At 33.0% G+C, this 26,357-nt stretch overlaps 1 protein-coding gene across 2 annotated transcripts in view; it reads right to left on the bottom strand.

Annotated features, from left to right (window-relative positions):
• Positions 1-3,779: 3,779 nt before the first annotated feature.
• The window catches only part of PLOD2 (procollagen-lysine,2-oxoglutarate 5-dioxygenase 2), a 125,243-nt gene continuing 102,665 nt past the window's right edge, over positions 3,780-26,357 (bottom strand). The window contains exons 9-20 of one of the 2 annotated variants that reach the window (XM_055569416.1): positions 24,585-24,710; positions 22,335-22,456; positions 18,713-18,817; positions 16,257-16,382; positions 13,866-14,007; positions 12,673-12,735; positions 11,571-11,684; positions 8,080-8,145; positions 6,959-7,063; positions 5,619-5,765; positions 5,384-5,509; positions 3,780-5,204 (exon numbers count right to left, since the gene is read on the bottom strand). In XM_055569416.1, the coding sequence (XP_055425391.1) occupies positions 5,049-5,204; positions 5,384-5,509; positions 5,619-5,765; positions 6,959-7,063; positions 8,080-8,145; positions 11,571-11,684; positions 12,673-12,735; positions 13,866-14,007; positions 16,257-16,382; positions 18,713-18,817; positions 22,335-22,456; positions 24,585-24,710 (1,398 nt within the window). In that variant the 3' untranslated portion in view covers positions 3,780-5,048. The remainder of the gene's footprint in view (positions 5,205-5,383; positions 5,510-5,618; positions 5,766-6,958; positions 7,064-8,079; positions 8,146-11,570; positions 11,685-12,672; positions 12,736-13,865; positions 14,008-16,256; positions 16,383-18,712; positions 18,818-22,334; positions 22,457-24,584; positions 24,711-26,357) is intronic. The other variant, XM_055569417.1, reaches the window with a different exon arrangement.

Here is a 26,357-nt window from a genome sequence, read left to right as displayed (position 1 = left end):
CCAGACCACCTGACCTCCCTCTTGAGAAACGTGTATGCAGGTCAGGAAGCAACTGTTAGAACTGGACATGGAACAACATACTGGTTCAAAATAGGAAAAGGAGTACATCAAGGCTGTATATTGTCACCCTGCTTATTTAACTTGTATGCAGAGTACATCATGAAAGCATGAATTTGAAAAAAAATGTAAAGGCTTTTGGTTTTTGCTTAAAGGTCAGACTCTATTTAGTGTTCTACATTGGCCACAAGGTGGGGCTCTGATGTCATAATTTATCATGATTTGTAACATGTATATTTATATAAACACAAATGAAAATAATAAAATTTAATAATCTCATTTTTAAATATGCATTTTCAATTATCTAATCATTTATGCTCAATAGAAGAAAGTTATGCTTTAATTTGTCCATTTCTCACCTGGAAGTTGTGCTGTGTGCTTAGCCACCTAGTCATGTCCGACTCTGCAACCCCATGCACTGTAGCTTGCCAGGCTTCTCTGTCCTTAGTGATTCTCCAGGCAAGAATACTGGAGTGGGTTGCCATGCCCTCCTCCAGGGGAATCCCCAACCCAGGGATCAAACCCAGATCTTCCGCATTGCAGGTGGATTCTTTACTGTCTGAGCCACTAGGGAAGCTCTGTCAAATATAAAATTCTCCTGAGTAGATGCAGGATTTTATATCATGATGTGATTTCCTTAAGGACTCTTTCTATCATTGCAGACTACATTCCTAAAGGAAAAGTTACTGAACTTAAACCAGTGTTAAGAAAAATGTCTTCTAAAGCTATTTTTAAAATTATTTTACAATATTGTATTAGTTTCTGCTGTACAACAATGTGAATCAGCTATATGTATACATATATCCCCTCTTTAGCCTCCCTCCCACCCCACTCACCACCTATAGGTCATCACAGAGCACCCAGCTGAGCTCCTTTCAATAAATAAATAAAATGATTTTATAATTAAGCACAGAGAAGTTCACTACTTATTAAAATCTACATGATTTTTTTTTTCTCCTTCTACATCCCTTAATTCTCTTTTGCAATCTAATATTTACTTTAGGATGAAGATAATTTGAAAGGAACAATATTTTCCTTAAATTACTGATAGCATGCATGATGTTTTCCTTTTATTTTGTTAAAACTGTTCTTTAAGTTGTTAACTTGCTTTGTATTGTTAAATAGGTAGAAATTCTTTTCTAATTTTTCAAAATAGTTTAAGTAATCAGATTTTTAAATCATTTTCAGTCAAGATAGAATAGCATGGTAAAAATTATCATTGTTACTTGATTTACCAAAAAAATAAATACCACGTCAAAAATCAGCAAATAACTTACTTTTCCAAATGAATATTTTCTAATTTATTTCAATCTATTAAGAATAAAACTAAAATATTAAAAACAATCTTTAAAATTAAAAAGAAAACTGCAGGACGATTCAAAATTTATAAAGTCCACATATCCCTAGTGTATATATCCACCTTTCCAATTTTCTGTTTCTTTGTACTAGAATAACTTAGCAATATAGTGTTTTGGATTTTTAAAGCATGTTTGTGTGTACAGTTTTCTACTCTTTCATTACTTCTTAGTGTATTTCTCTTTAAATGTAATCCAAAATTCATTGCTTTCATTGAAGAGCTTTATGTATTTGCCCCTGTTTCTCTCCAATGGCTTTTTATACAAAGACTCATACTAAAAGAAGTATGGAGCTTGCTATTCTGAAACATCACAGATAAACAATGTTGCTTAACAAAGGCTGCTTTCATGAAGTCTTGAAGACTTCAATTTTCCAAAACACCCAGTATCTAGGTGTTTACTGAAACTGACTCTTAACTGATAATTTTGTTTGACTTTCCTACAACTTGAAGGGATTTGTTGTATGAACCACTCTGTATTCCAATGAATGACAGGCCCCAAAAACATCATACAAGATAGGCTTTAGGGCTTAGCAAGCAATGAAATTAAGAAAGATATTTCACAGACAGGAAGACAGGAATGAAGGAATATGCAAAGAGATTCTGCCATTAGCATGGATCACTCACTTTATATGTTAATTGTTCTCCATGTTTATTCTCCAGAAAGGTGCTTGATCTATTAGGTAAGTTACCAATAAAGGTACAGTGCTAGTATTTTTCAAAAATAAAGCAGAGGGAAGAAAATTAACATATTGGACTATTACTAAAATATCCATACTAAAGGAAAATATTCACTTTGATTCCTATGCACATTAAGAATTAGAAGAAATGCCAAGATTAGCATTTAAAGCCCTTCAGTAATATATGTACACACACACACACACACACTCATATACATGTACTCACAGTCACCAATACTTACTATTGACATTAATACACTTCCTTTATTCAAATTAAATTACAAATAGGATTGCTTCTTTCTTTCTACTGTTTTTATCTTTCTTTAAATTAAAAATTAGTACACAAATATATTTTCATAGTAAAAGATTTTAGTTCCTCAAAAAATTAAGAATTGCAATGATATGATTTTCCACTTCTGAGAATATACCCAAAGGAAACAAAATCATTACCCCCAAAAGTTGTTTGCACTCCCATGTTCACTGCAGTATTACTTACAACGGCAAAGATATAGAAACAACCTAAAGTGTCTATTAATCGATGAATGGTTAAAGAAAATGGAAAATATGATGTGTATACACATGCACACATATGCACACATTTGCAAGGGGAGGAATATAATTCAACCATGAAAAAGAAATATTGCCATTTGTGACAACCTGGATGAGGCTCAAGAGCATTGTAGTAAGTGAAGTAAATCAGACAAAGACAAATAAGTGTGTTCTCACTTATATATGGAATTAAAACAACTGAACTCACAGAAACAGAGAACAGATTATTGGTTGCCAAAGCTGAACATGTGTCAAGTTACAGCTTCCTCTAGCCATCTAATCCTGCCTGTTTTCCATCTTCCAAATTTTTGATCTACTTATGGGCATTTGTCACACTTTCAGTAATCACGAATTGTTCTTTTTAAAAGTATACTTCATATCATTTCAGGAAGTCTGGGATGAGGGGGAACGTAGAAACTATGCTCAGTTGGTTGCCCTCATCCAAATTCTGGAAACATGGAATGAGATTAAAACAGTTACTATAAATCACCACCCACAACTGTAAAGAATTAGGACCTACTTATGTCTTTCATGTGAAGTGTACCACAAGGGACATTAAGCTGGCTTGCACTAGTGGAACTGTTTTTTATAACCAAAGTCTGTTCTGAACAGTTGGTATCCATGCCATAGCAATACATATTTAGAAGAGCATCCTTGAAGTACAATAGCATAATTCACAAATAATAAAATATGTCTTCTACCAAACTGATGGATAGTAGAAATTATTGGATATGAAGTGCTACTAAAGAGCAGAAACAAGGTAGAATTTCAACTCTTTATCTCCTAAATCCATCTCTCAGTAATTATAACATTTTGTTCACCACATTTTTAGTGACTGGGCCCGTGCCTGGACCATAGTAGGGACTTCAAAAGCACCACTGAATAAATAAATACATAATAAACACATGTTTTGTCTATTTTCTCACTTGTGAATTAAATCAGATGAAATCCCTAGTCAGTCTGAAATCGAAGATACTACAATTCAATTGGAAATTCAATAAATAGTGTTCATTTAGTTCTGATATCAGTAAACATACCAAGCAAAATAAAATCATAGCTTATTCTATTTAGATATTCTTTCAGTCCACTCCACCATCATTCTCTTCTAAACATAAATGACAAATAATAAAGAGAACAGAAACATTTTAAATTATTTTATTTTTCATAATTTTCTAACACACAGTGTTAGAAAAATGAAATTTGGCACCATGACTTAAAACTTTTTTTCAAGTTTAACCTTTAAATTAAAAACAGTAGCTACATTGAGACTATTTAAACCTCACTCAGAATAATGGTGAAAAAAATCAAGTCACAAAATTGTGTCGGGGAATTTTTTGAAAGTGGGATAAAAGAAAAGTAATAAAAGCAGTAAGAAGGATAAAATGGAGACTATGCTGTGAAGACAAAAAAGTGAATCACCCTCCTGAAAAAAAGAATTAGGAGGAAGACAGACGGTAAAAGGGAAGAACAAAGGCTCACCAACTTTATTTTCCTGATATAAAATTCAAGTACTTAGAGTTTTATTAAAAAAAAAAAAAATCATGTGTTACTATTAAATCTCAATGAAATTTTCCTTTTCCTTATTTTCTAGAATTAAAAATGACCCTGTCTTGACATAAGGACACTTGCTGATCTCAAGTTGATGTCTGATGTGCTTTTAAGAAATCAAAAGACTTGAAAGCTTTCCTAAATCTAACATCTACTAAATCTAATCCACCTTGGAAAATTTATCTGAAGGAACATAAGGCTTGATTTCTAAGGCAAATGTAAAAACTAATCTAATAATCTAAACAAAAATGTTTTCCACTGGATATGCACTTCAGTTGTATTTTGTGCTACGTTTCTTGAGGAAAAACATTGTTTTATATATTGTTCCTCATATTCCTTCAATAACCACCAAAAAAGGTCCCAATATAGGTGGTCAAAAAAAGTACTTATGCAATTGGTTGCATACAAATTCAGTTAGAACTCCAGTTTTCCTGCATTTCAAAACTTGAAATTTTCATTTATATCCATTTTGTCTACATGTTGATAAAATTCTTCCCACTCTTTTAATAAGGAAATATTATTACTCTCATTTGTCACTTGTACATCTGTACCTGAATCAACTAAAACACAAATTTGGAAAATTGTCATTATTTTCAGAGACAATAAGTCATAGAAATAAATAATTGCTTTTACATTTTTTTTTCCTTTCTCTTCTTCAATCTGTGTTTTAAGGCTCAGAGCAGACATTTAGAAATATCAAACAATTTTTTTAGGAAAAGTTTTTCAAATGTTTAGCCTAAAGTGAAGTTGTTCTGTGGAAGTTATTTAAATACTCCTTTCATCTTCTCAAGGACTTCAAAGGCATGTTCATGCCAGTCATCCATTCCAAAACAAAATTCATTCAATGAAAAGAAAATAACTTAGGGATCTATAAATGACACAGCAATGTATCTTGTTCCATTTTTTACAGGAAGTCCTTCATGCAGATGGGTGAGTCTCCCTGGATGCATGAAACTCCAGCCTTTCCTTGGTGACTCAATAGAGCAATTGTACCTTAGAAATTTGCATCCACCTCCCTAAAAGGATAGAGAAATAAATGTATCAACTTATTATATTTCATTTTTAATGAGTGATAAAATTCAAATGATGCTATCTAAGCAGAATCTAAAAAAAAAAAAAAAAAAGATAAGGCAAAGGCCATTTCATAATGACATATTTGTTTTGAAAAAATGTAATATAGAAAAACCATAATTACCTGAAAATCTTCTCCCACATTATTGAGTGCAATGTTGATGGTAAATGTAGAAGCATCATGATGAGGGCGAAGGGAGCGCTGTCTTTCAGGGGAGTATTTTACTACAAAATTCAAGAGTGCAAATCCCTAAAAAAAGCAAAGTAAACTAATGGATTTGCTTATCAATAAAAACATAAAATAGCACATTTGGGTAAAAACTGGTAGGAGTAGGTACCAGTGGTGGGAGGATAACTACCTTAGTATAATAGCCTGCAAAGACTTTCAGCGTGACTGGCGCAATAAACTCCCGGATAAAATGAAGCCATACATTCTCCAGACCAATTTGCTTCATGTGGATATCATCGGTTGGGACATTTTCATAGCCACCAGATATACGGCTATCCTGGAAAGAGCATTCATGACATCATAAAGTGTGGTCCATGGGCAATTCACACTCACTTTGTCTTGGAAATTTTTTCAACCACAAGATCATAATAGACAATAAAAATAACAGTTCAATTATGGTGTACCATCTGCTTTAATTGCAAAACTATCAAAATAACTTAGATAACACAGCTTTGCAAATGTATCAATGATGAAACAAACTATTACAGAGTAAGTAGACTGCTTTCATATTTATTTAACAGATATGTGAGGTCTAATGAGAAAATAAATACAACTGATCACCAAAGCCTTTCCATGTCCCCTTAAAAGTGAATTTTTTATTTTTTGTTTTACAGTGACCCCTCAGGAAGTCTTAGCTGCTTGATGGGCATAGATCTTGTTTGTCTGCACCTTGGACTACTACCTGTCACTGAAAATAAACTTTACCTGTTAATCTCCTCACTTCTATCTTGTGGCCCCCAAATTCCTTCCAGGATTGGTTTTCATTTTCCTACAACCTGCCAACTTCAAGTTCTTCCTCATATTTCAAACTTCTGCCTTCCTGATCAGCTGACTAGGTGGGTATATATTTGAGCAGAGGCATTAATATTCCAGAGTATTCCACTACAATTCCTTGGTACTATAAAGGAGCTGGCATCTGTGGGTTCTCGGAGGAAAAGAAAGACATTGAACCACCAACAGTAAGGCCTCCTGCCAAGTCTTTGAATGCAAATGCAGTACTGAATTACACCAAAGGCATTCAAACAGATTCCTTCTTCCTATGTTTACACACAAAAAAATAGCTTTGGCAGTCAACCAGATAAACTTTGTTTTGGTATTTTCACTATAGCTCACTGTGAAAACACAGAGAATTAAAAAAAAAGGGGAGGGGGGCACTTAGAGAAGAGCAATATCACACAATAGGCCTATATGACCTTACCATCCCCAGTCAGGGGACACAGACCCTGAAGGATCGCACCATGTAATTGGAGATGAAATTGAGGCCCAGATAGATTAAATGTTAAAAAACAATTGGCAGAATTGGATGAAAAAATATAGTTCTCTTGACAGCCCTGGGTAGCCCCTTCATTGAGATCTAGGACCAAGAGATGTAAGACAAAAAGGACAAACCTCCTCCACTTTCTCTAAATACCTATACTCCTCCTTGCCCCACATATACATTTTAGTTCTTAATGTAAAATGACAACTTACATGATGTTTCCCACCAGACCACTGGCCATAATGCTCCATTTCTTCCACCAATTCATCACAGGCTTTTTCAGAAAATATAGGAAACCAAAAAACATCTGGACAAGGCTACGTATAAAACATGACACTACCATTAAGAGAGTAACATTTTGTGACTTTTTACAAACAAATGGCATTTCAAAAGTAATGTTCAGTATTTATCTCACTTAGATGTCTTTTTAAGAAGTTTGCCCAACAATGCTGACACTACTGTTACAAACAATAGATTTTTAAAAAACAATTTCTAAGACTTTTTTTTGCATTTTAACCTCTATGAAATCAAGACGTGTTCTTAGACTCACAGTTGGCTAGGCAGCCATTGTGATAGAGTTGCTAATGACACAGGGAATGTACACCTGGTCAGATATTGATTCTGTTCTCAACATGTGTCATGTATGCATCTGTATGTGTGCAAATGCATACACACATTTAGTTGGTGTTACATTTGTTAATCTGCTCTTCGAGACATCTTTTTAAATGATACATTATGATTTGTCATTGAAATGAAATGTTATTCTGTATACAGTGCCCTATGACATACAACACCTTTGCCTCAGTAAGTCTAGCATAGCTCTTTCAATGTGCGTCATAGTTTAATTGGCAGTATTTTTTTTCCTTTCTCACAGTGAACAAGATAACAGCATCTCAGAATTAAAGGCCCTTTACATTCTCGGAAATAAGGTATTAGCAAAAATTTGGAACATTAATCTAAACCAGAGTTCATTTTTGAAAGAAACCTCTTTGAGAAGTGATGTTTGGAGTCCAATTTCTTCAAAGATTAACTTTTATTGAAAGAGGCTTACACCAGAGATCTGTTAAAAATTTATTTCTGAAATGGTTATGACATTGGGAGTATGCTAAAAAAAATAGCATGACCTTAATATTACTGCTAATTTTCATTTTTCTACATGTTAAACTATATGACCTTCAAGGCTATAAAATTGGTAATTAAGTCACATGAACTTTACTTAAAGGACAGTTTCTCTACTTTCACAACACCCTCTGCTAGAGAGTATTACGTTAATAATATTTGCTACTAATATAACAAAAATGCTCTATATATCATAGTAATTTCCAATACAAACCTGTTCAACTATATTTTCAGTGAAAATCTTTGAGTAATCTCTGTTTATATACTTTTCCTTCCAGTCCTACGGGGGGGAAAAAAAATCATTGCTCAGATTAAAGCAAAAACCTTTCCATGAATACTTTAAAGGAAAATATAAAGTATATGCACCTTAGAAACTGCTCAAGCAATTTATAAATGACTATGTGTACCAGGAGAAATATCAATAACCTCAGATATGCAGATGACACCACCCTTAGGGCAGAAAGTGAAGAGGAACTAAAAAGCCTCTTGATGAAGGTGAAAGTGGAGAGTGAAAATTTGGCTTAAAGCTCAACATTCAGAAAATGAAGATCATGGCATCCAGTCCCATCACTTCATGGGAAATAGATGGGGAAACAGTGGAAACAGTGTCAGACTTTATTTTTTCTGGGCTCCAAAATCACTGCAGATGGTGACTGCAGCCATGAAATTAAAAGATGCTTACCCCTTGGAAGGAAAGTTATGACCAACCTAGATAGCATATTCAAAAGCAGAGACGTTACTTTGCCAACAAAGGTTCGTCTAGTCAAGGCTATGGTTTTTCCTGTGGTCATGTATGGATGTGAGAGTTGGACTGTGAAGAAGGCTGAGTGCCGAAGAATTGATGCTTTTGAACTGTGGTGTTGGAGAAGACTCTTGAGAGTCCCTTGGACTGCAAGGAGATCCAACCAGTCCATTCTGAAGGAGATCAGCCCTGGGATTTCTTTGGAAGGAATGATGCTAAAGCTGAAACTCCAGTACTTTAGCCACCTCATATGAAGAGTTGACTCATTGGAAAAGACTCTGATGCTGGGAGGGATTGGGGGCAAGACGAGAAGGGGACGACAGAGGATGAGATGGCTGGATGGCATCACTGACTCGATGCACGTGAGTCTGAGTGAACTCCGGGAGTTGGTGATGGATAGGGAGGCCTGGCGTGCTGCGATTCATGGGGTCACAAAGAGTCGGACGCGACTGAGCGACTGATCTATCTATGTGTAGTAGACAAAATAGAAACTTTCAGAAACCAGAGTTTATGTTTTCTAAACTTTGCCTGATTTTTTTTGTATGTTTAAAACATTCTGTGAAATGCAAAGTTTTTATTTATGCAGATTTATAACTCTATGTTAAATTCTGAGTAATCTTATACTGTCTATATTTGTATGCTATATTCTATGGATATACATGAGTTGTGTGTGCTTAGTCATGTCCGACTGTAGCCCACCAGGCTCCTCTGTCCGTGGGGATTCTCCAGGTAAGGATAATGGAGTGGGCTGCCATGTCCTTCTCCAGGACAGTTATACATAGGCGTAGGCAAATACATGTTTTTAAAAGTGAAAGATAGGGAATATAACTCTAGCAACAAACCTTAGTAAAAATTAGCAAATTAATCAACTTGGTCTTGCTTATATACTTTTATAGTGAATTACTCTAAAATAATTTTGATTTTTTAAAATATATTCAAAATGTGCATTTTCACTTTAGCTTTAGATTAGTATCAAAGAATGCTCAATGGGGTTACTAACATTATCATAACTTTCAGTTAACTGAAATTAAGGTTTAAGACCATGTATTGAAAAATCGATCCTCTTTATACTAACTCATGAACCCGAATCTTCTCTTAACCCAATCACTGACACAACAACCACACACTAAGATACAACAATTTTTATCAATATCAACTAAGGAATCTTTTTCCTCGGTTGAGTGTTTTACTTAAAAACCCAATATTTAAAGGGTATATCTTAAGATTCAATATCCATAATGATCGTTTCTTAAATATATTTAGACTGTTTAACAAAATTCTTAGTGTTCTCTTTGCAATGTACAAATAGTAAGCAAGTAGGGAAAAACTGAGGTAAGGACTCAAAATAATTTCAATCAAAATATGTTTCAAAAAATATTTGTCTGAAATATATCTTTTGAGGCCACATTTAAAAAGGGTCCTGATAATTAATTTGCCATTCTTAGTTTTACATTTCTCTGCTTATATGTAACTCAGATATTTTTAGATATGGAAAAACCAAAATTATCTTCAAATTCTTTAACAAAATTAATTTATACATAGTATGTCACTATCAGGATCAAATTACTCATTATCCCCTTTAATATTTTTTGGTTCTCTGATTCCAAAATATGGGGGGAAATTAAAAGTAAATAATCATACATAACATTTCAGAATTTTTAAAGATTTTTAAGTATTCTTTCTTGGCATCATTATAGATTTTTTGAAGTTAAAGAAACAAGACCCTAAGATTTTACATTAAAGCATTGATATTAACTTTTTATTTTAGACTGTTTTCAAATATCATTGAACAAACTGACTTTATTAATTTTTTAGTAGTTCTGATAATGGGGTAATATTAAATACTTTGCTATGGGATATCCTTCATGAGACATATCAGTCAAGCTAATTTACCAAAACTAGAACAAAGCCATGGAAAGAAAACCAGTTCCGATTTCTGATATATTCATTGCATACTCTTCAAAGATTTTAAATCTCACACAAATATCTACACTTCAGGATATAACTTGGGACTTTTTTTTCAGGAAGCTAGTATTAGCCAAGAAATCAAATAATTGTATCTCTCAAAATACCGAGTTTTAGCGCCAAAGTAAAATAGGTAATTCCATCCTCAACATTTTAAAAAAGAGCCCCTTTTCAATTCTACTCCTGTGAAAGATGGAGATACTCTGCTAAAGTGAAACATAAGTACTTTTAAGACACACAAAAAAGTCAAAAGATATTCTTTTTCCAGCAATAGAGTTTTAGAAACCATTAAATTTACTATTCCCCAAAGTCAACACTTCTACAAAGTAAAAGACAATTCTCAACAGGTGGATTGAGTCTTCGTAATTTAAAACTTGACTACTAGCAAGGAAAAAAAACCATAGATTTTAGAGAGTATTTTCCCTTGAATAAATGTGCCATGTTGCCTAAAGAAAACCAATTAAGGCAAAAAGGAATTAATTCCTGCATGATTCAAAAATTATAGAAAAGAAATAATTTCGGACATAGCTTCCTCAACTTAAGACTTTCTCTATATGCTGATTCCACTTTGCAGTTTTCTCTAGCTATCTTTAGAGTACATTCACAGAATTTTTATTTTATTTTAAAATGCATTTTCTCAAACTAAGTTCTTACATTTTCTTTCTGAAAGTCAAAATGTAATATTGTCATACATGAGCTACTCATAAACATTTTCTTCTGAAATTGAGACTGAAAATTTATTAGTGTTTTGAAATACATATAACAAAAATATTAGGAGAAATCAAAGAAACTGATAATTCCCTTATCCAAACTTAATATGTCTTTAAAAAGAAAAGTCCTTAGCCAAGAAATACAATAAATTAGGCCTGTGATTACATAATTAAAAATACTACTTTAAAGTCTCTTGCTGTATTTCTGTATTATTAACCTAATTGATTTATATCCATTTAGAGTTACAAAAAATAAGTAATAAATGAAATTGAGCGTGAAATACATACCACAGGATTTTCAAAAATCTGCCAGAGGTCATTGTTAAAATGGGAAATATTGTAATTAGCAGTTGATAATAGTCTTCCAAATTCGTGTCTATTAGAAATGTACATAAACACACCCTATATGCCAAAAAATAATAGTATTAATAATATTGGAGGAAAATATAGGAAAATAAGTTTAACCACAGGAAAAATTTTACAAGAGATATTAATTTTAAATTTTATCTCTTATTCAGGAACATGCATTTTTATTTTTCATATAAAACATGCATAATTTAAAATAAAAGTAGAATTTGATTAATTATGAATTCAGACACCACACAAAACTAATTGATAGCACTGACACTCAACTGAAAAAAAGAAGAGGAAGAAGGACTGTTTTTGTCCCTTTCTTATTGGTCCTAGATGTAGACATCAGGGAAAAAGAATTCCTGTTTGAAAGCAGAAATATTTTTGAGACGCCAAAGTGCAATTAATTGTACCTCTTTTGGTTTCTTTTCCTTTCAAAGAAGATATCACATTTTTAAACAAAAATTCAAATGTCAATATTTTATCAGTCTATTTCATACTTTTATGTTCTGATGTTTAAAGACTGAACACAGAAATTACTCCTGCATTGAGGCAACTAAAGAAAATCAGTTTCTTGTCCTTGCCCCAAACCTAATAAATATGGCAAACACCATTAAGGTAGGGTTGTTTCTTTTTGTACCTGTTTTAATGGTAAAAGAGTTAGTTATTAATAAAAAGAAAATTAGTGAAGAGTAATCAAATCTCATTTTAATCAGGATGTACTTTATACATACTCCTACCTCTTCTCTCCTTAAAAAAAAACTGGAGAAACTAGTGAAAGTGATTTGTATTTAACTTTTCCATCTGTCACCCATAAAATGCAAATCAGTCCAAAGAACTAAGAGTTGAATATCACACATGCCTACCCTCAACACACAAAACACACACTCACATATACAAATTCAGAACCAGTGAATACCAACAGTTTACACCAAGCTAAATGCAAAGAAGACTCTTAAAGAAACTTTACTTTTAGGCAATATACAGTATCTAGTATTTTAAGTAAATAAACAAAAATAAAAGTAAATAAAAATAACACCTTTGGGGGGCTGAGCATTTGGAATGTTTCCGGAGTAGGGGAGTCTTTTTCCCTTTGTAAAGTCTAAAATGAAGAGAAGGATTGGGTAAGTTGACCTGCACATCCACTCTCTCAGGTATTCTTAGGTAAATAAAAATAGCAGCCCTTGAGAAAAAGCTGACATTCTGAAATGTCCTTCACAGACAACATGCAGAACAAGCAAAGCTTACAGTGCACATAAAGAAACAACTCCAGCCCTTTTTTTGTTTTTCTGTTGGTCAAACATAAATCCAAGCTCATTCCTTAGTAACAGAGTTTTCATTAGACAAAGGAAAAAAAAAAAAAAAAAAAATGTGTAAGAGAGGCCATTCCAGGGTGCGCTGTTGAGTCAAATTAGCCAAACATGAGCACAAATTACAATCACAAGTACTGAGTACATTCAATGTAACAATGGACAAAAGTTTGTAGGAAAAACAAACATATTCAAGTAATACATGCCTTATTAAACTAGAAAAAAGTACTTGCCAACTTTCCTGATTTTACCATAAATACATTTGCTTATACAAATTTGAATAACCCAATTATTTCCAAAACATAAAACCATTTATGTTTTAAGACACACTTATACATTTTGAAAAACAATTTTCTACAATCACTTCAAGTTTTATAATGAAAATATATTATAGATTAGCAATGTATCATTAATTTTTCACATAAACAGACTACATATTTTAATCCTTCTCCCAGTTTAGTGGTAAGGAACCTATTTTTTCAAAGTATGGGATTAATAATGACAGAGAAATGGATACTGACTTTAGGATAAGAATGTGTTTTTCTTAAATATGTAAATCATCATTTCACTCAGGCTTCAACTATTAAGTTTAATTAGGTCAGATTTTTAAGTATAGAATTTCAAATTAAAGACAAATTTGTAAAAATGTAAAGTTGATTTGTAACCAATCTATGTGTACAACTGAATATCTTATTGTTGCCTGTGAGTTAGCCTAAGCCAAACTTTTTTCCAGTTGTTTCTGCAGGTGTTGCACAGGCAAATTATTCTCCATAATTGCTCCCAATATTTCAATACAGAACCAAAAAAATTGGCTAGTACTTACAAATTAGAAAGAAAAGGGCATCAAAACAAATGACACATCAACTGGTAAAGCAAGCCATCTTATAGAGACATTCAAGCAAGCCATCATCATATTCCCTACCATTTCTCTAGCATTTCGGCAAAGAGCCATATCAGGATCCAGTTTATCACGAACAAAATAGTTCCTTTCATTCATCTCTGATCGGAGGGTCTTTCCTTTAATTAAGTACACGTTAGCCATGTATGGGACATTCCATATCCCTCTGAAAGTAAAGATAAGACATTCCAAAATACCACAAATACAAAATATTTAAAGTTTTGCTTTTATGGTTTTAAAATAAATGTCTTATATGTTTAAAATTTTGCATATATAAACTATGGAGTCAAGTTATACACAAACACATCTCATGATATCTAACATATGTACACACACATATACATGAGATTATTTGGTAAACACTACATGAGTGAGTGAGTGAAAGTTGCTCAGTCGTGTCCAACTCTTTGTGACCCCGTAGACTGTAGCCTACCAGGCTCTCTCCATGGGATTCTCCAGGCAGGAAAACTGGAGTGGGTTGCCATTTCCTTCTCCAGGGGATCTTCTCAACCCAGGGATTGAACCCGGGTCTCCCGCATTGCAGGCAGACGCTTTAACCTGTCATTAAGCTATCTCAATTGTCTGTAGAAAAAGGAAGATATAAACATAGCTTGAAGTACACAAGTGATGGAAGACACTGTTTATTTCATCCTTTCTTTCCCACACTTGTCTGCTTACTCTAAGCAGACAAAGTTTGTTGTTTCCTAAAAACAACAAAACAGAGGTTCCACCTGAAGGGTTATGTTTTGCTTTCACAGAACAGAAAGGGAAGATCCTGACCAAGGAAACATAGTCAGAGATTGAAAGCAATATATATACTATCATTTTGTCTTACTAGATGAGCTTCAAAGGAAATGTTCAATCAAAAATATATAGTGTGCCCACTGAATTCAGAAATTAAGCACTGGTTAAAGAGTACACTGTTTCATACACACACACATACACACACACACGTTGTAAGATGTCATTCTTTTATGCATCTCTTATACATAAGGTACATTTTTCTATTAACTAAATCAAAAGCCTCTACTTTATTCTTTTCCTTTAGACAACAATGACAGGAAGTTGAACTAAAACAGCTTAAATGAAATATGTGTTCTCTATTTCCACTTCTGTGAAGCCTTATTTCTGCCACACCCACAGACAACATCAGGCATATGGTCTATACAAATCATCACAGAAACTATTAAAGTACTTTGAAACAACAGAATATGATTGTAATAGTATTTTCTCAGCTATCATGCTTCTTAACTGCAGCTAACAAAAGACTTTATCACATTTATATCATTCAAATTATTACTGTTCTCATGCCTATTATAATTTTCACAAGCAAAACATCTCTTCACAACTCAACTGTTCAGCAAAAACTGTATGGTTTTTTTATCTAAATGTTGCTGCTGCTGCTGCTAAATCGCTTCAGTCATGTCCGACTCTGTGCAACCCCACAGATGGCAGCCCACCAGGCTTCCCCGTCCCTGGGATTCTCCAGGCAAGAACATTGGAGTGGGTTACCATTTCCTTCTCCAATGCATGAAAAGTGAAAAGTGAAAGTGAAAAGTCGTGTCCAACTCTTAGTGACCCTATGGACTGCTGCCTACCAGGCTCCTTTGTCCACGGATTTTCCAGGCAAGAGTACTGGAGTGGGGTGCCATCGCCTTCTCCATTTCTAAACGTTAACCCTCTTTAATTGAGCTGATGTATCTGAGAAATTAGGCAAAGAACTTAATATCTGTCACTCTGGTTGAAGTCAGCTGTTTGAAAAAAAGGATGACATTCTTCTTTATTTTAACCTTAGCAAAAAGCTAATTCAAATGTGATCATCCTTTAGTTTAAAAAATATCAACTTCTGTGTCTGAAATAAGTATAAATAATACACACACTTGTTAGCAAGTATACTCTTTTCAAACTCTAGAAAATGAAAATCATACGGAGAAGAAACTTCTCTTTGAAGCAGAATACTATCTATATCACACAGAAAATTCTTCAAAAGGAAATGATGGAAGGTTTAGTTGTTGGTGTTTTTGTTGACTCATTTATAAATTTTATAAGCTATCAAACAACGTTCATCCTGGCCACTAAATAAATTAGCTAAATGAAACTCCCTTTCCAAACTTTAAAGAATATTACTCTTCTAACAACCAGAAGATGACTATCCATGGTAATCATACACTATCTTTTAGTATTTACCACAACTGAGAGTGTGTGCCTTTGAAGATTTATGACATTAAGAACAATTTTTTAAAATATTAGTTTTATACTAGTATTGCAGGATCACAAGTGGTCTCCAGGGTCTTCAAATTTCCATTTAACATAAAGGAAAGAGATTAAAAAATGTTTGAAAACTCAATATAATATTATAAGACCATATCTTTACATAAAGATACTTCACATGAAAAGATCAATCAAGTAACTTACACTCTATTCCCTTGAACAATATCCACATAATCTTCAGATCGAGCATAGTATCCATCAGGACTCAAGGCCCCCCAGAAGTTGGACCACAGTTTTCCATGACGAGTTACAAGAGGAGCAATGATCTTCCTGAGGACAGAGAAACAAATTCAGATAATTATCCATTTTTTAACTGCCACAAAATTATGTGTTTGGGGCTTAACAAGACAGAAAACAATAAGCTTTATTTAACACATACACAGTTAGTCCAAAAAACTAAAATAAAATAGAGAGGAATGTCCTCCCTTTACTTTTCCTTAAACAAGTACATTGCTGATTTTCAATCATGCTTGGTTAAAAGACTAATAAAAAAGAAAAAGTAATTGAAAATGTGAATTAAAGTATAAAAATAATTTTTAAAAGGACAATACTTACATCCAATAAAAGTGTAACTACCTTAATCGTTTATTTTAAATATTTCCAAAATTATATTCAATGAAATAAAATATTTTAATTGTTATTAGGCAGACATAACAGTCCCTAGTGCATTAAGGTATCTCATAAATATTTGTTGAATAAAAAAATTTATGAAGATGGGCTGAGATATTTGTAAATAGGCCAGTTTTCCTAAAGTTAAGTCCTGAATTACTTTAAAGTATGTTGCAATTTTTTTTTTAACTTTTATAATGGGTCGTGCTAGCCCTGGCAACACTGAACATTTTTCTGGTTTTTGACTATTTTAGAAAACAGAATAGCACTGTCTCACTATTTACCAGGAAAGGAGTCCCTTTGAGACAAGTATGTGTTACAAATTCAAAACATGTCAGATTTCTTCTTAAGGAAATCTAATTTATAATGCATCAACATTTTTCAAATGAAGTAACAAATTCTGAAATTCCACTAGAATTAACTTTAAAATGAACTAAAGTGTAGTAGGGTGACACAATTTTGAAGAAAATCTCACACAACTCCTCCAAGAGGAAGGTAATAGACCAACTATCTCCACAAAAAAACCATTTCACAACACTCCAATCTTGTGAAGACCAGGTGTGCAGTTTCTTTACCTATGGAAAAGTAACACATAGTCTACAAATACACTTCATTAAAAAGTTTGTAGTTTATTTTTCCTGCTTCCTATTAGAATAAAATGCTAACCAGATACATCTATAATCTGCTTTGTTAGAATACCCACAACACTGGAAACAAAAACATAAATTAGAATCTACATATTATGCTAATTTAGGGAATGATAGTTCAAGATAACTAACAAGACCAAACACTTAATAGAAAGAAATCTTAATTATAATCTTAGCTGCCTGAAAGAGCTGGGCAAAGAGACAATGAAAGTGAAAATCCATCTGCTGTGTGCCTCAATGTTTTTGAGTATGGAATTCTAAGATTAATATTGAGCAGCCTTAGATTTTGAATAACTGAATTCTCAAATTGACAAATTATACATAGGATGGGTTAATAGAGGACAGTAGACATCTTACATGTTTTAATCATCAAATTCAAAACAGCAATTTTAACATTTCATTGCTAACCATTCTATTTGTTAAGAGAAATAATTGTGTTAATATTTGTGAACATACATAGATTAATACCTGGCACTTAACAAGCACTCATTAAAGGTGGGTTATTAGTGGAAATATTAATACTAGTAATACTATTACTGGGCTTTCCTGGTGATTCAGATGGTAAAGAATCCCTCTGCAATGCAGAGGACCCAGTTCGATTCCGGTCAGGAAGATTCTTTGGAGAAGAGAATAGCTACCCACTCCAATATTCTTAGTTGGAGAATCCCATAGACAGAGGAGCCTGGCAGGCTATATATAGTCCATGGGGCTGTGAAGAATCAGACATGACTGAGCAACTAACACTTTCACTTTTTTTTTCACTTTCAATACTAGTGTTTGCAGTAATAAATAAAATAAAGATTAAATCACTATAAGCTGGTATAGATGATGCCATTTTCTCACTTCAGTTAGGCTAAATAAAAACAGGTACTGCCTAATGATAATTAGTTCAGTACTAAATAAAATCACAGATCAGTCTGTGGAGTAATGTGCACCTCTGAAATTTCTTTCAAATTCTAAGAACTTCCAACTCTGCTTGTAATAACTTTTTAGGTCAGAAATTTTATGAAATTCTACTTTAAAAATATCTCTAGAAAATAAAGCAATTCCAAATGTTACAGATAGATCATAATTTCATCTAGTTTAAAAAAATAGGTCAAATATAATTAATAAACATTACATTTGTGATTGTAACAAATTGAATACATCTAAATTTTCATTGGGTTATTTTCTATTTGACTTCTCTAAAAAATACAAATTCTTAGAATTGAAAGTTGTAAAAAATAATCTCTTGTGAGTTTCCTCAATTTGCTAAACACAGATAAGTAATTACAGCATGTCCACATAGATGCAGAAAATAATTATAATTTTAAAAATAAACTGACATTGAATCATATATAGTACCTGTTTTGTTCAATCAAAATTTTCAAAGTCCTTGGATTTGTCAAAACAACATCTGCATCCACACTAAAGTAATATTCACAGTTTTCATCCTGACGGCAAAAATCCCTGTTGTTGAAAAAGAAATAAAATAAGCATTAAATAAAGCAAATATTTGAAAATACTGGTTGAAAAATGTTAACATAAATCTCATGTAAAATATGGTTTTTCTAAAATACTTTTCTAATCAAAATAGTAAAACAATATCCAAAAAGGTAAATATTACTTTAAATTTCAAAATGGTCAGTTGATCGACACAGATGTTCATGGATAGAGCAACACTAAAAATTTTAGGGCAAGTGAAATATATTTTCAAGCCATAAAATACTTTAAACCATAAAGCATCAGGTCAAATGGGCAATTTATAGTTCAGCATTTAGTCCTCTCTAAAAGGGAAACATACTTTATATTAATGTTTTTGTCAACAGAATTTTTGCACAAATCAAAATATTTTCTGCACACACACACACATACTCACAGAGCAAAATTCTGTATATCTACAATTTAGTTTAAGTGAAATCTTGGAGGTACAGGAGTATAACTCTTAAGGTATTAATACTTTTTAAACTTGATTTACATGGAATTCTAAGATAATCACTGCCCTGCTTCTTTTATTGGGACATGGATTATGATGTATGCTGTTCCTGGTACAGTCTGGAGCATTATCATCAGGAACACAAAGGAATGAACTACTTGTGATACGTGACATGCTTCCAAGTATTGTGGTTTCTGCATTTGGGGTTCTTTCTGAGCTCTCCTCTGACACTGCTTATCCAAGTTATCATTTTCTGCTATTGACAGTATTTATCTCCATAACACATTTGTTTCTAAGCAACTGTCAAACAGGATACCAGATAGAAAGATTGTTAAAATTGTTCAAAAAAAAAATTAGAGGAAATTATTTTAAAATACTCTAACTATGTATGGTGACAGATGGTAACTAGACATTGTGGTGATTATTTCACAACATATACAAATATTAAAGCATTATGTTGCACACCTGAGACAAATATTATATGTGAATTACACTCAATATAAAATAATAAACTAAAAAAAATTTTTTTTAAAGCATCCCAGATTATCTTGGATAAAAATTGAAACATTTATACTACATGACTTCAAGATGAATATAAATTCTTGGTAATAAAATGTGGCATTCATCTTAGAGCAACAAGACAGAATAGAGAGTTCCCAATTATGCATAAATACTCAGTCACCTAATTTAGGACCAAGGCCAAGTCAATTAAGTAGGAAAAGAAAAGCCTTAAATTAAAAAGGAGTGGGTCTCTGTAACAACCTAGTGGGGTGGGATGGGGAGAGAGATGGGAGGAAGGTTCACAGGGAGGGCACTTATGTAAATCTATGGCTGATTCATGTTGATATTTGGCAGAAAACAATAAAATTTTGTAAAGCAACTATCCTTCAATTAAAAAATAAATAATTTTAAAATAAGAAATAAAAGTAGTGTTGAAACAACATTCTAAAGGAGATCAGCCCTGGGCTTTCTTTGGAAGGAATGATGCTAAAGCTGAAACTCCAATACTTTGGCCACCTCATGCGAAGAGTTGACTCATTGGAAAAGACTCTGATGCTGGGAGGGATTGGGGGCAAGAGGAGAAGGGGACGACAGAGGATGAGATGGCTGGATGGCATCACTGACTCGATGGACATGAGTCTGAGTGAACTCCGGGAGTTGGTGATGGACAGGGAGGCCTGGCATGCTGCGATTCATGGTGTCGCAAAGAGTCGGACATGACTGAGCGACTGATCTCTCTCTGATCTCTCTGAAACAACTGGAATTTCATTTTCAAAGAATAAAATTTGACCCCTACTTCACTCCAAACACAAAAAGGTATTCAAGATGAATTGCAGATTGAAACATCTTAGACATAAATGATAGAATGATAAAGCTTATGAAAGAAAAATTTCAAAGAATGGATTCATGACATCAGAATAAGATTTCTTAAATAGAAAATAAATATCAAAGTATAAAAAAATGAAACAGAATTTTATTAGATTAAAATTTCTTCTCATTAAAAGGCAATTCTTAAAAAGCCAGAATAAGATATCTTTCCATACCCAGTAGGGTGGCTAAAATAAAAAGGTGGGCAATAAATGTTGAGAAACATGTGGAGCAGCTGGAGCTCTGCCACCTTGCTGTTATAAGTGTAAAATGTCCATTCATTTTGGACTATTCAGCAGTTTCTTAAAAAGTTAAACATAATCTATCCTAACCCTGGGCCCTAGTTAGTCCATTCCTTGGTATTTTCCAAATATATTCTAAAGGATATATGTACACACATGCACACACACACACACACACATGCACACACACAAAATACATTTTATTCACACTTCTAATAAAGAATCTTCATTAGCAGTCTTATTCAAAATGGCCGGAAACTCTACATAACCTAATGCCTATCAACTGTAGAGAATATAAAGCACTTATAATATATTCATATGGAAAAATACTAGTCAGCAATGAAAAAGAATGAACTGCTGATAATTGTAATGACATAAGTAAATTAGAGAACACTGTGCTGAGGCAAAGTCAGACACAACAGAGCACATTCAGAATTTTTTAAATTAGAGAAAACAGGTTCTAAATGTGGACCCAAGGTACTCTCCAATGATTAAGTTACAGAACCCTTAGTATTAATATCAGTTTGATTTTTCCAAGGTCTGTTTTCCTGCCAGTCCTTAAATGCCCACAGTAGGCACTGTCTATCACTCTGGGCAGAGCTTCCATAGCACATTACAAGAATATATCCTGCTAAGAAGTGATCATCTCTTACCTTTTAATCAGTAGCTCTCTAACCACTGATGGGCATATTCAACAATCACTGAATAAATGATTGTCTTTATTGCAACCAAAATTTTATAAATAATCTGTCTGAAGTTATTAAAGGGGCTAGACAAAGGACCTATAGCATTTCCTTTATGGTTATAGTACTATTTAGATCATGCATGCATACATGCTAAGTCGCTTCAGTCATGTCCAACTCTTTGCGACCCCATGAACTACAGCCCACCAGGCTTCTCTGTCCATGGGATTCTCCAGGCAAGAATACTGGAGTGGGTTGCCATTTCTTCCACCAGAAGATCTTCCCAAACCAGGGAATCAAACCCTCATCTCCCTGTGGCTCCTGCATTGCAGGCAGATTCTTTACCACTGAGCCACCGGGGAAGCCCAGGAGGTAACTAAAATATCTGAAACATACATTTCTGTCCCACAAAACCTTCAGCTAATACATATTTAAACCACTGTTACATCAGTCACATGACTCATCTGTTTGAGGATTTAAATATTGAACTGAAGTTCAATTAATAGTTTCATTAAATATACTGACTCTCAGCCATTAATAGAAAATTGTAAATAATTTTCATGCCCCTTTAGACATAAATACATTCAAACATAGATATAGTTCTAAAGCAGAGGCTTGCTCATGTGTGGATACACACACATACATGCACACATACACACACATGTGCACACAGTTGAGACATCCAAGTTTAGAATATTAATTTTGAAGAAAAGTTTCTTTAGTAGATACTGGTAGAATTTATATTTGTTAAAACATACATTCCCATGTTTCTGGCTTCAGCTTGACTTAGATTTTCTTCTGGTCCTACTATTTTTATAGTAGTGATTTCATGTTTAGCTTTATCAAAAAATACTTTGATGTCCTTTTCATGATAAACTTCCTGTAACATATTTTAAAATTTTAAAATTAGTTTCAAAAAAAATAAAAGTAGTGAGAGAAAATAAGACGACTGAAGTTTTCATATTGAAGGATGACTTCACGTTCAAAATTATGAACTCCACAATTCACATATTCACTCAATTACAGACAAAATGATAACTCTATTAAATGTTTTATATATATAAATGTCATCTAAATATCACAGGAAGAACCTAAAATAAGATACATAGGAATTTTTTTAAGATACTTTAAAATTCTTTTAATATCTACTTCTAGACAGATCCTTGCATTAATACTTTTTTTTTTTTTCTTGCATTAATACTTAAACACTGAGTGCTATAAAACATTTCTAACTTGAGAGGGAAAAAAGGCTTGTGGTAGAGAATCTTAGATATGTGTTGTAAAATATCCATATAAATATCTATTAAACCTAACCGATTTATCTGTTATCATCTTTTTTATAAAATAAATATTACAATGTTATTTTAAGCAGAGAGAAAAAATTATGGTCATATAAAGAGTCATTTTTTAACAAAAAGAAGGGAAAATTAATAAGATTTTATTGATAAATATGATGAGAAAATAATCAACATCAAAAGTCATCAAACTAGTGTGATTCGACTGTGCTAAAATTTAGATAAGATTATCTCCATCATTAGAGAACTTCAGAGCTTTTTATTTCTCAAATCTCACTAAGTATTTTAGAAAGCTTTTCACAGCTCGTTAAAATGACATCATGCAAAAGCTACAGAGAGGTAAAATTTTGAATAAAAGAAGATAAAAACTTCTGTTATCAAGGGGTTTTAGGTCCTATGAAAGGAGGAAAAGTGTAAGGCACATTCCATAAAAAGAAAATACTTTAAGTAATATATTACAATGCATTTTATAAAAAGCAAATGCTCAGTGCAGTCACCCTTTAAAACTTATTTGAGCTAGTTTTTTGCAAATATATTAAATAAAATAGTCTCTGGAAAAGGCAAATGACTAGTTGATATGTACATCAGGAAGAAAGAACAATGTTAAACTAAAAGTATTAAGACAAAGGAGAGAAAAAAAACTATATTCATGGTTATTGAGTTTCTCCAGATGATAATAAATGTCAACAGTTTCAATGTGAAAGAGATAAGTAAATGGAAAAACATTGAGGAAAAATGTCTTTAAGTTTAGACTATATGTGGGAGGTTTTTGGGAGGATCTGAATATTTTTTGAAGGAAATGAAAGCCTTTGGGAAAGAGTATGTCATTGTGTGATTAATCAAAACAATACTGTATCTGGAAGACATTTCAAGTTCTGATGTTAGGTACTATCACCAAGTGCATGCTGAGCTGCTTCAGTCATCCGACTCTGCGATCCCCTGGTCTGTAGCCTGCCAGGCTCCTCTGTCCATGGGATTCTCTAGACAAAAATACTGGAGTGGGTTGCCATGCCCTTCTCCAGGAGATCTTCCTGACCCAAGGACTGAACCCGCATCTCTTGCAATACAGGCAGATTCTTCACTTTCTGAGCCACCAGGGAAACCCGGGTATTATCATTAACTATTATTTTATGACCAGTTCTATAAAAGTAAGTGCCAGTACGAACCCAAAGCCAAAGGACTATAGACTCTTTGACATCTCTTCATTATATACTAGGTTAAATTTATTAAAATGGCTGATAGTCAACCATTTTTGATCTATAAAAAAACTGACAGCTTCATGTGGCTCATCCCAATACTATGATACTAGTTACTGGATTTGAAAATACTTAGGTGCTAAAGAGGCAAGTAAGTAAGTAAGTAAGTGTTAGTCACTCAGTTGTGCCCAACTCTGTGAACCCATGGACTGCAGCCCACCAGGTTCTCTGTCCATGAGATTTTACAGGCAAGGTTACTGGAGTACGTCACCATTTCCTTCTCCAGGGGATCTTCCCAACTCAGGGACCGAACCCGGGTCTCCTGCACTGCAGGCAGATTCTTTACTGACTGAGCTACAAGGGAAGCCCCCTAAAGAGGCAAAGCAGTAATGATTTCAAAACCCCCACTGAATTTAACCCAAATTTTAAAATTTTTTATACATGAACAAATAATAACAAATAGTTTCAACTAAGATCAAAGTTTTCACATAAAATAATTTATTTTTCAAATACTTACTTTGTTATGAATAAAGAATTTAAGTGCTTCTTTTGGGTAATCCAGTGTCAACAATGTGTTCAGAAATCGAGGTAGGAAAGGGGTTGGTTGCTCAATAAAAACACCTATTGTTACATTTGGATAGACCTTTGTTTTATGGCAAACATAAAAACAAATTATCATTAGCATGGTTTTACTTTAAATTCTATGCAAATATTAATCAATACAGCACAAAACATACTATAATATCAGTACAACATAACTTTGATTGCCCAGTGGCAATTCTCTAATACATTTTTGAGGACCCCATCAATGATTTTTACCAAATAACATCTTGACATTATGATTCAGGTTGAAGAGGAAGCTCACTTCGGTACTTATTACAGGGACACTATAATTAAGGTTATTGCCTGCTCTAGTGTTGACTGTTCCCTTTAAAGTAGTCCTAAAAGAAACTTTCTTTAGATATGAATCTATTTTGACAGCTTCATCTCAGAAGCCAAAATGCTAACTGTGCTTCCTTGTTTGTTTCTGTGGCTTGGAAACTGAATGGTTAATCTGTGGCTCAAATACAGTAATCATAGAGATTATTATGAGAAACCTCATTTAGCCTCATTACTAAAATCATGAGACTTTATTTCTATGTTTGAATCTTTTATTATGTTATATATAAGGAAAGCTATTTTGCATCACTAATATATCTTATCTTGTGTCGATCTTAATATATTTTCTTAATTTCTATTTGGGTAAGTGTTAGAGGATGGCTTGTTTTTCACTCATTGCATGAACAACTCTGAAATATCTATTATTTGTCAATCCTCGTGATCAGAAACATTTAGAAAATAGAGGGAAAGTTCCTGGCTTGGAAACTTAAAATGGTTGAGGAAGACAGAAACATAAGTAAACAACCATGCAATAGTATTTTTATTGGAACTATATGAAAGATTTCTTTATAATGCCTTTTTAAACCCATGGTTTGAAGCCTGACTTTAGATTTTTAAATTACAAATTATATACAAATGGGTGAAGGAGATCAAAAGGTAAAAAGAAAAGACAAATAAGTACATCACACTATTGAACAAGAAAAATTTTTAAATAACAAAAAACTTCTAAAAATAAAGATTACAGATTTTTTAAAGTGCCATATATGTTAAGTGCCGAATTAGGCACCTCTCCCCCATCTTTTCACACATAATACCTCATGTATTCCTCTGTCATCTGATAACCTAATATTTGTGCGGATTGAAGTACAACTCAAACACGGTTGTATATATCAATTCATTGTATACATTCATTCAGTTACTCACATATTTATTACTAAGTCCATAAACAAAGACAAACAACTAAATAAAAATAATTCTACATTCTAGGAGTTCTCAATTTAATAGGGGAAATGAGTAAAAACTGGATGACAACTCTCCCTTATCAAATGAAGTGATGTGTGTCATTTAAATTATATAATAACCTTAGAAGTCATTTATTATTCCAAATTTATAATATGAGGAAAAGGAGATTTAGAGCAACTCAGAACACATTAATTAGTAGGTAAAGAGTTAGGCTTCACCATGCTACATCTCCACTATCAGTCTAGGTTCATTTTATACACTAATGATAACAACAGTACACCAATGACGATAACAGTTAAGTATTGCTCAAGGCTTAGCATCTCATATATATAATTTATCATATAAAATATCACTATATACATAAACATATATGTGTAATTTCTTTAAGCCTCCTACCAATCCTCTGAGACAACCATTTATAAAGAAACTTGCCCATGGCTGACATCTT

This window comes from Bubalus kerabau, chromosome 2, assembly GCF_029407905.1.
Source record: "Bubalus kerabau isolate K-KA32 ecotype Philippines breed swamp buffalo chromosome 2, PCC_UOA_SB_1v2, whole genome shotgun sequence".
In the NCBI taxonomy this organism is placed as follows: Eukaryota; Metazoa; Chordata; class Mammalia; order Artiodactyla; family Bovidae; genus Bubalus; species Bubalus kerabau.
The sequence above is the reverse complement of the archived record's forward strand: the minus strand, read 5'-3'. Positions and strand labels throughout refer to the sequence as shown.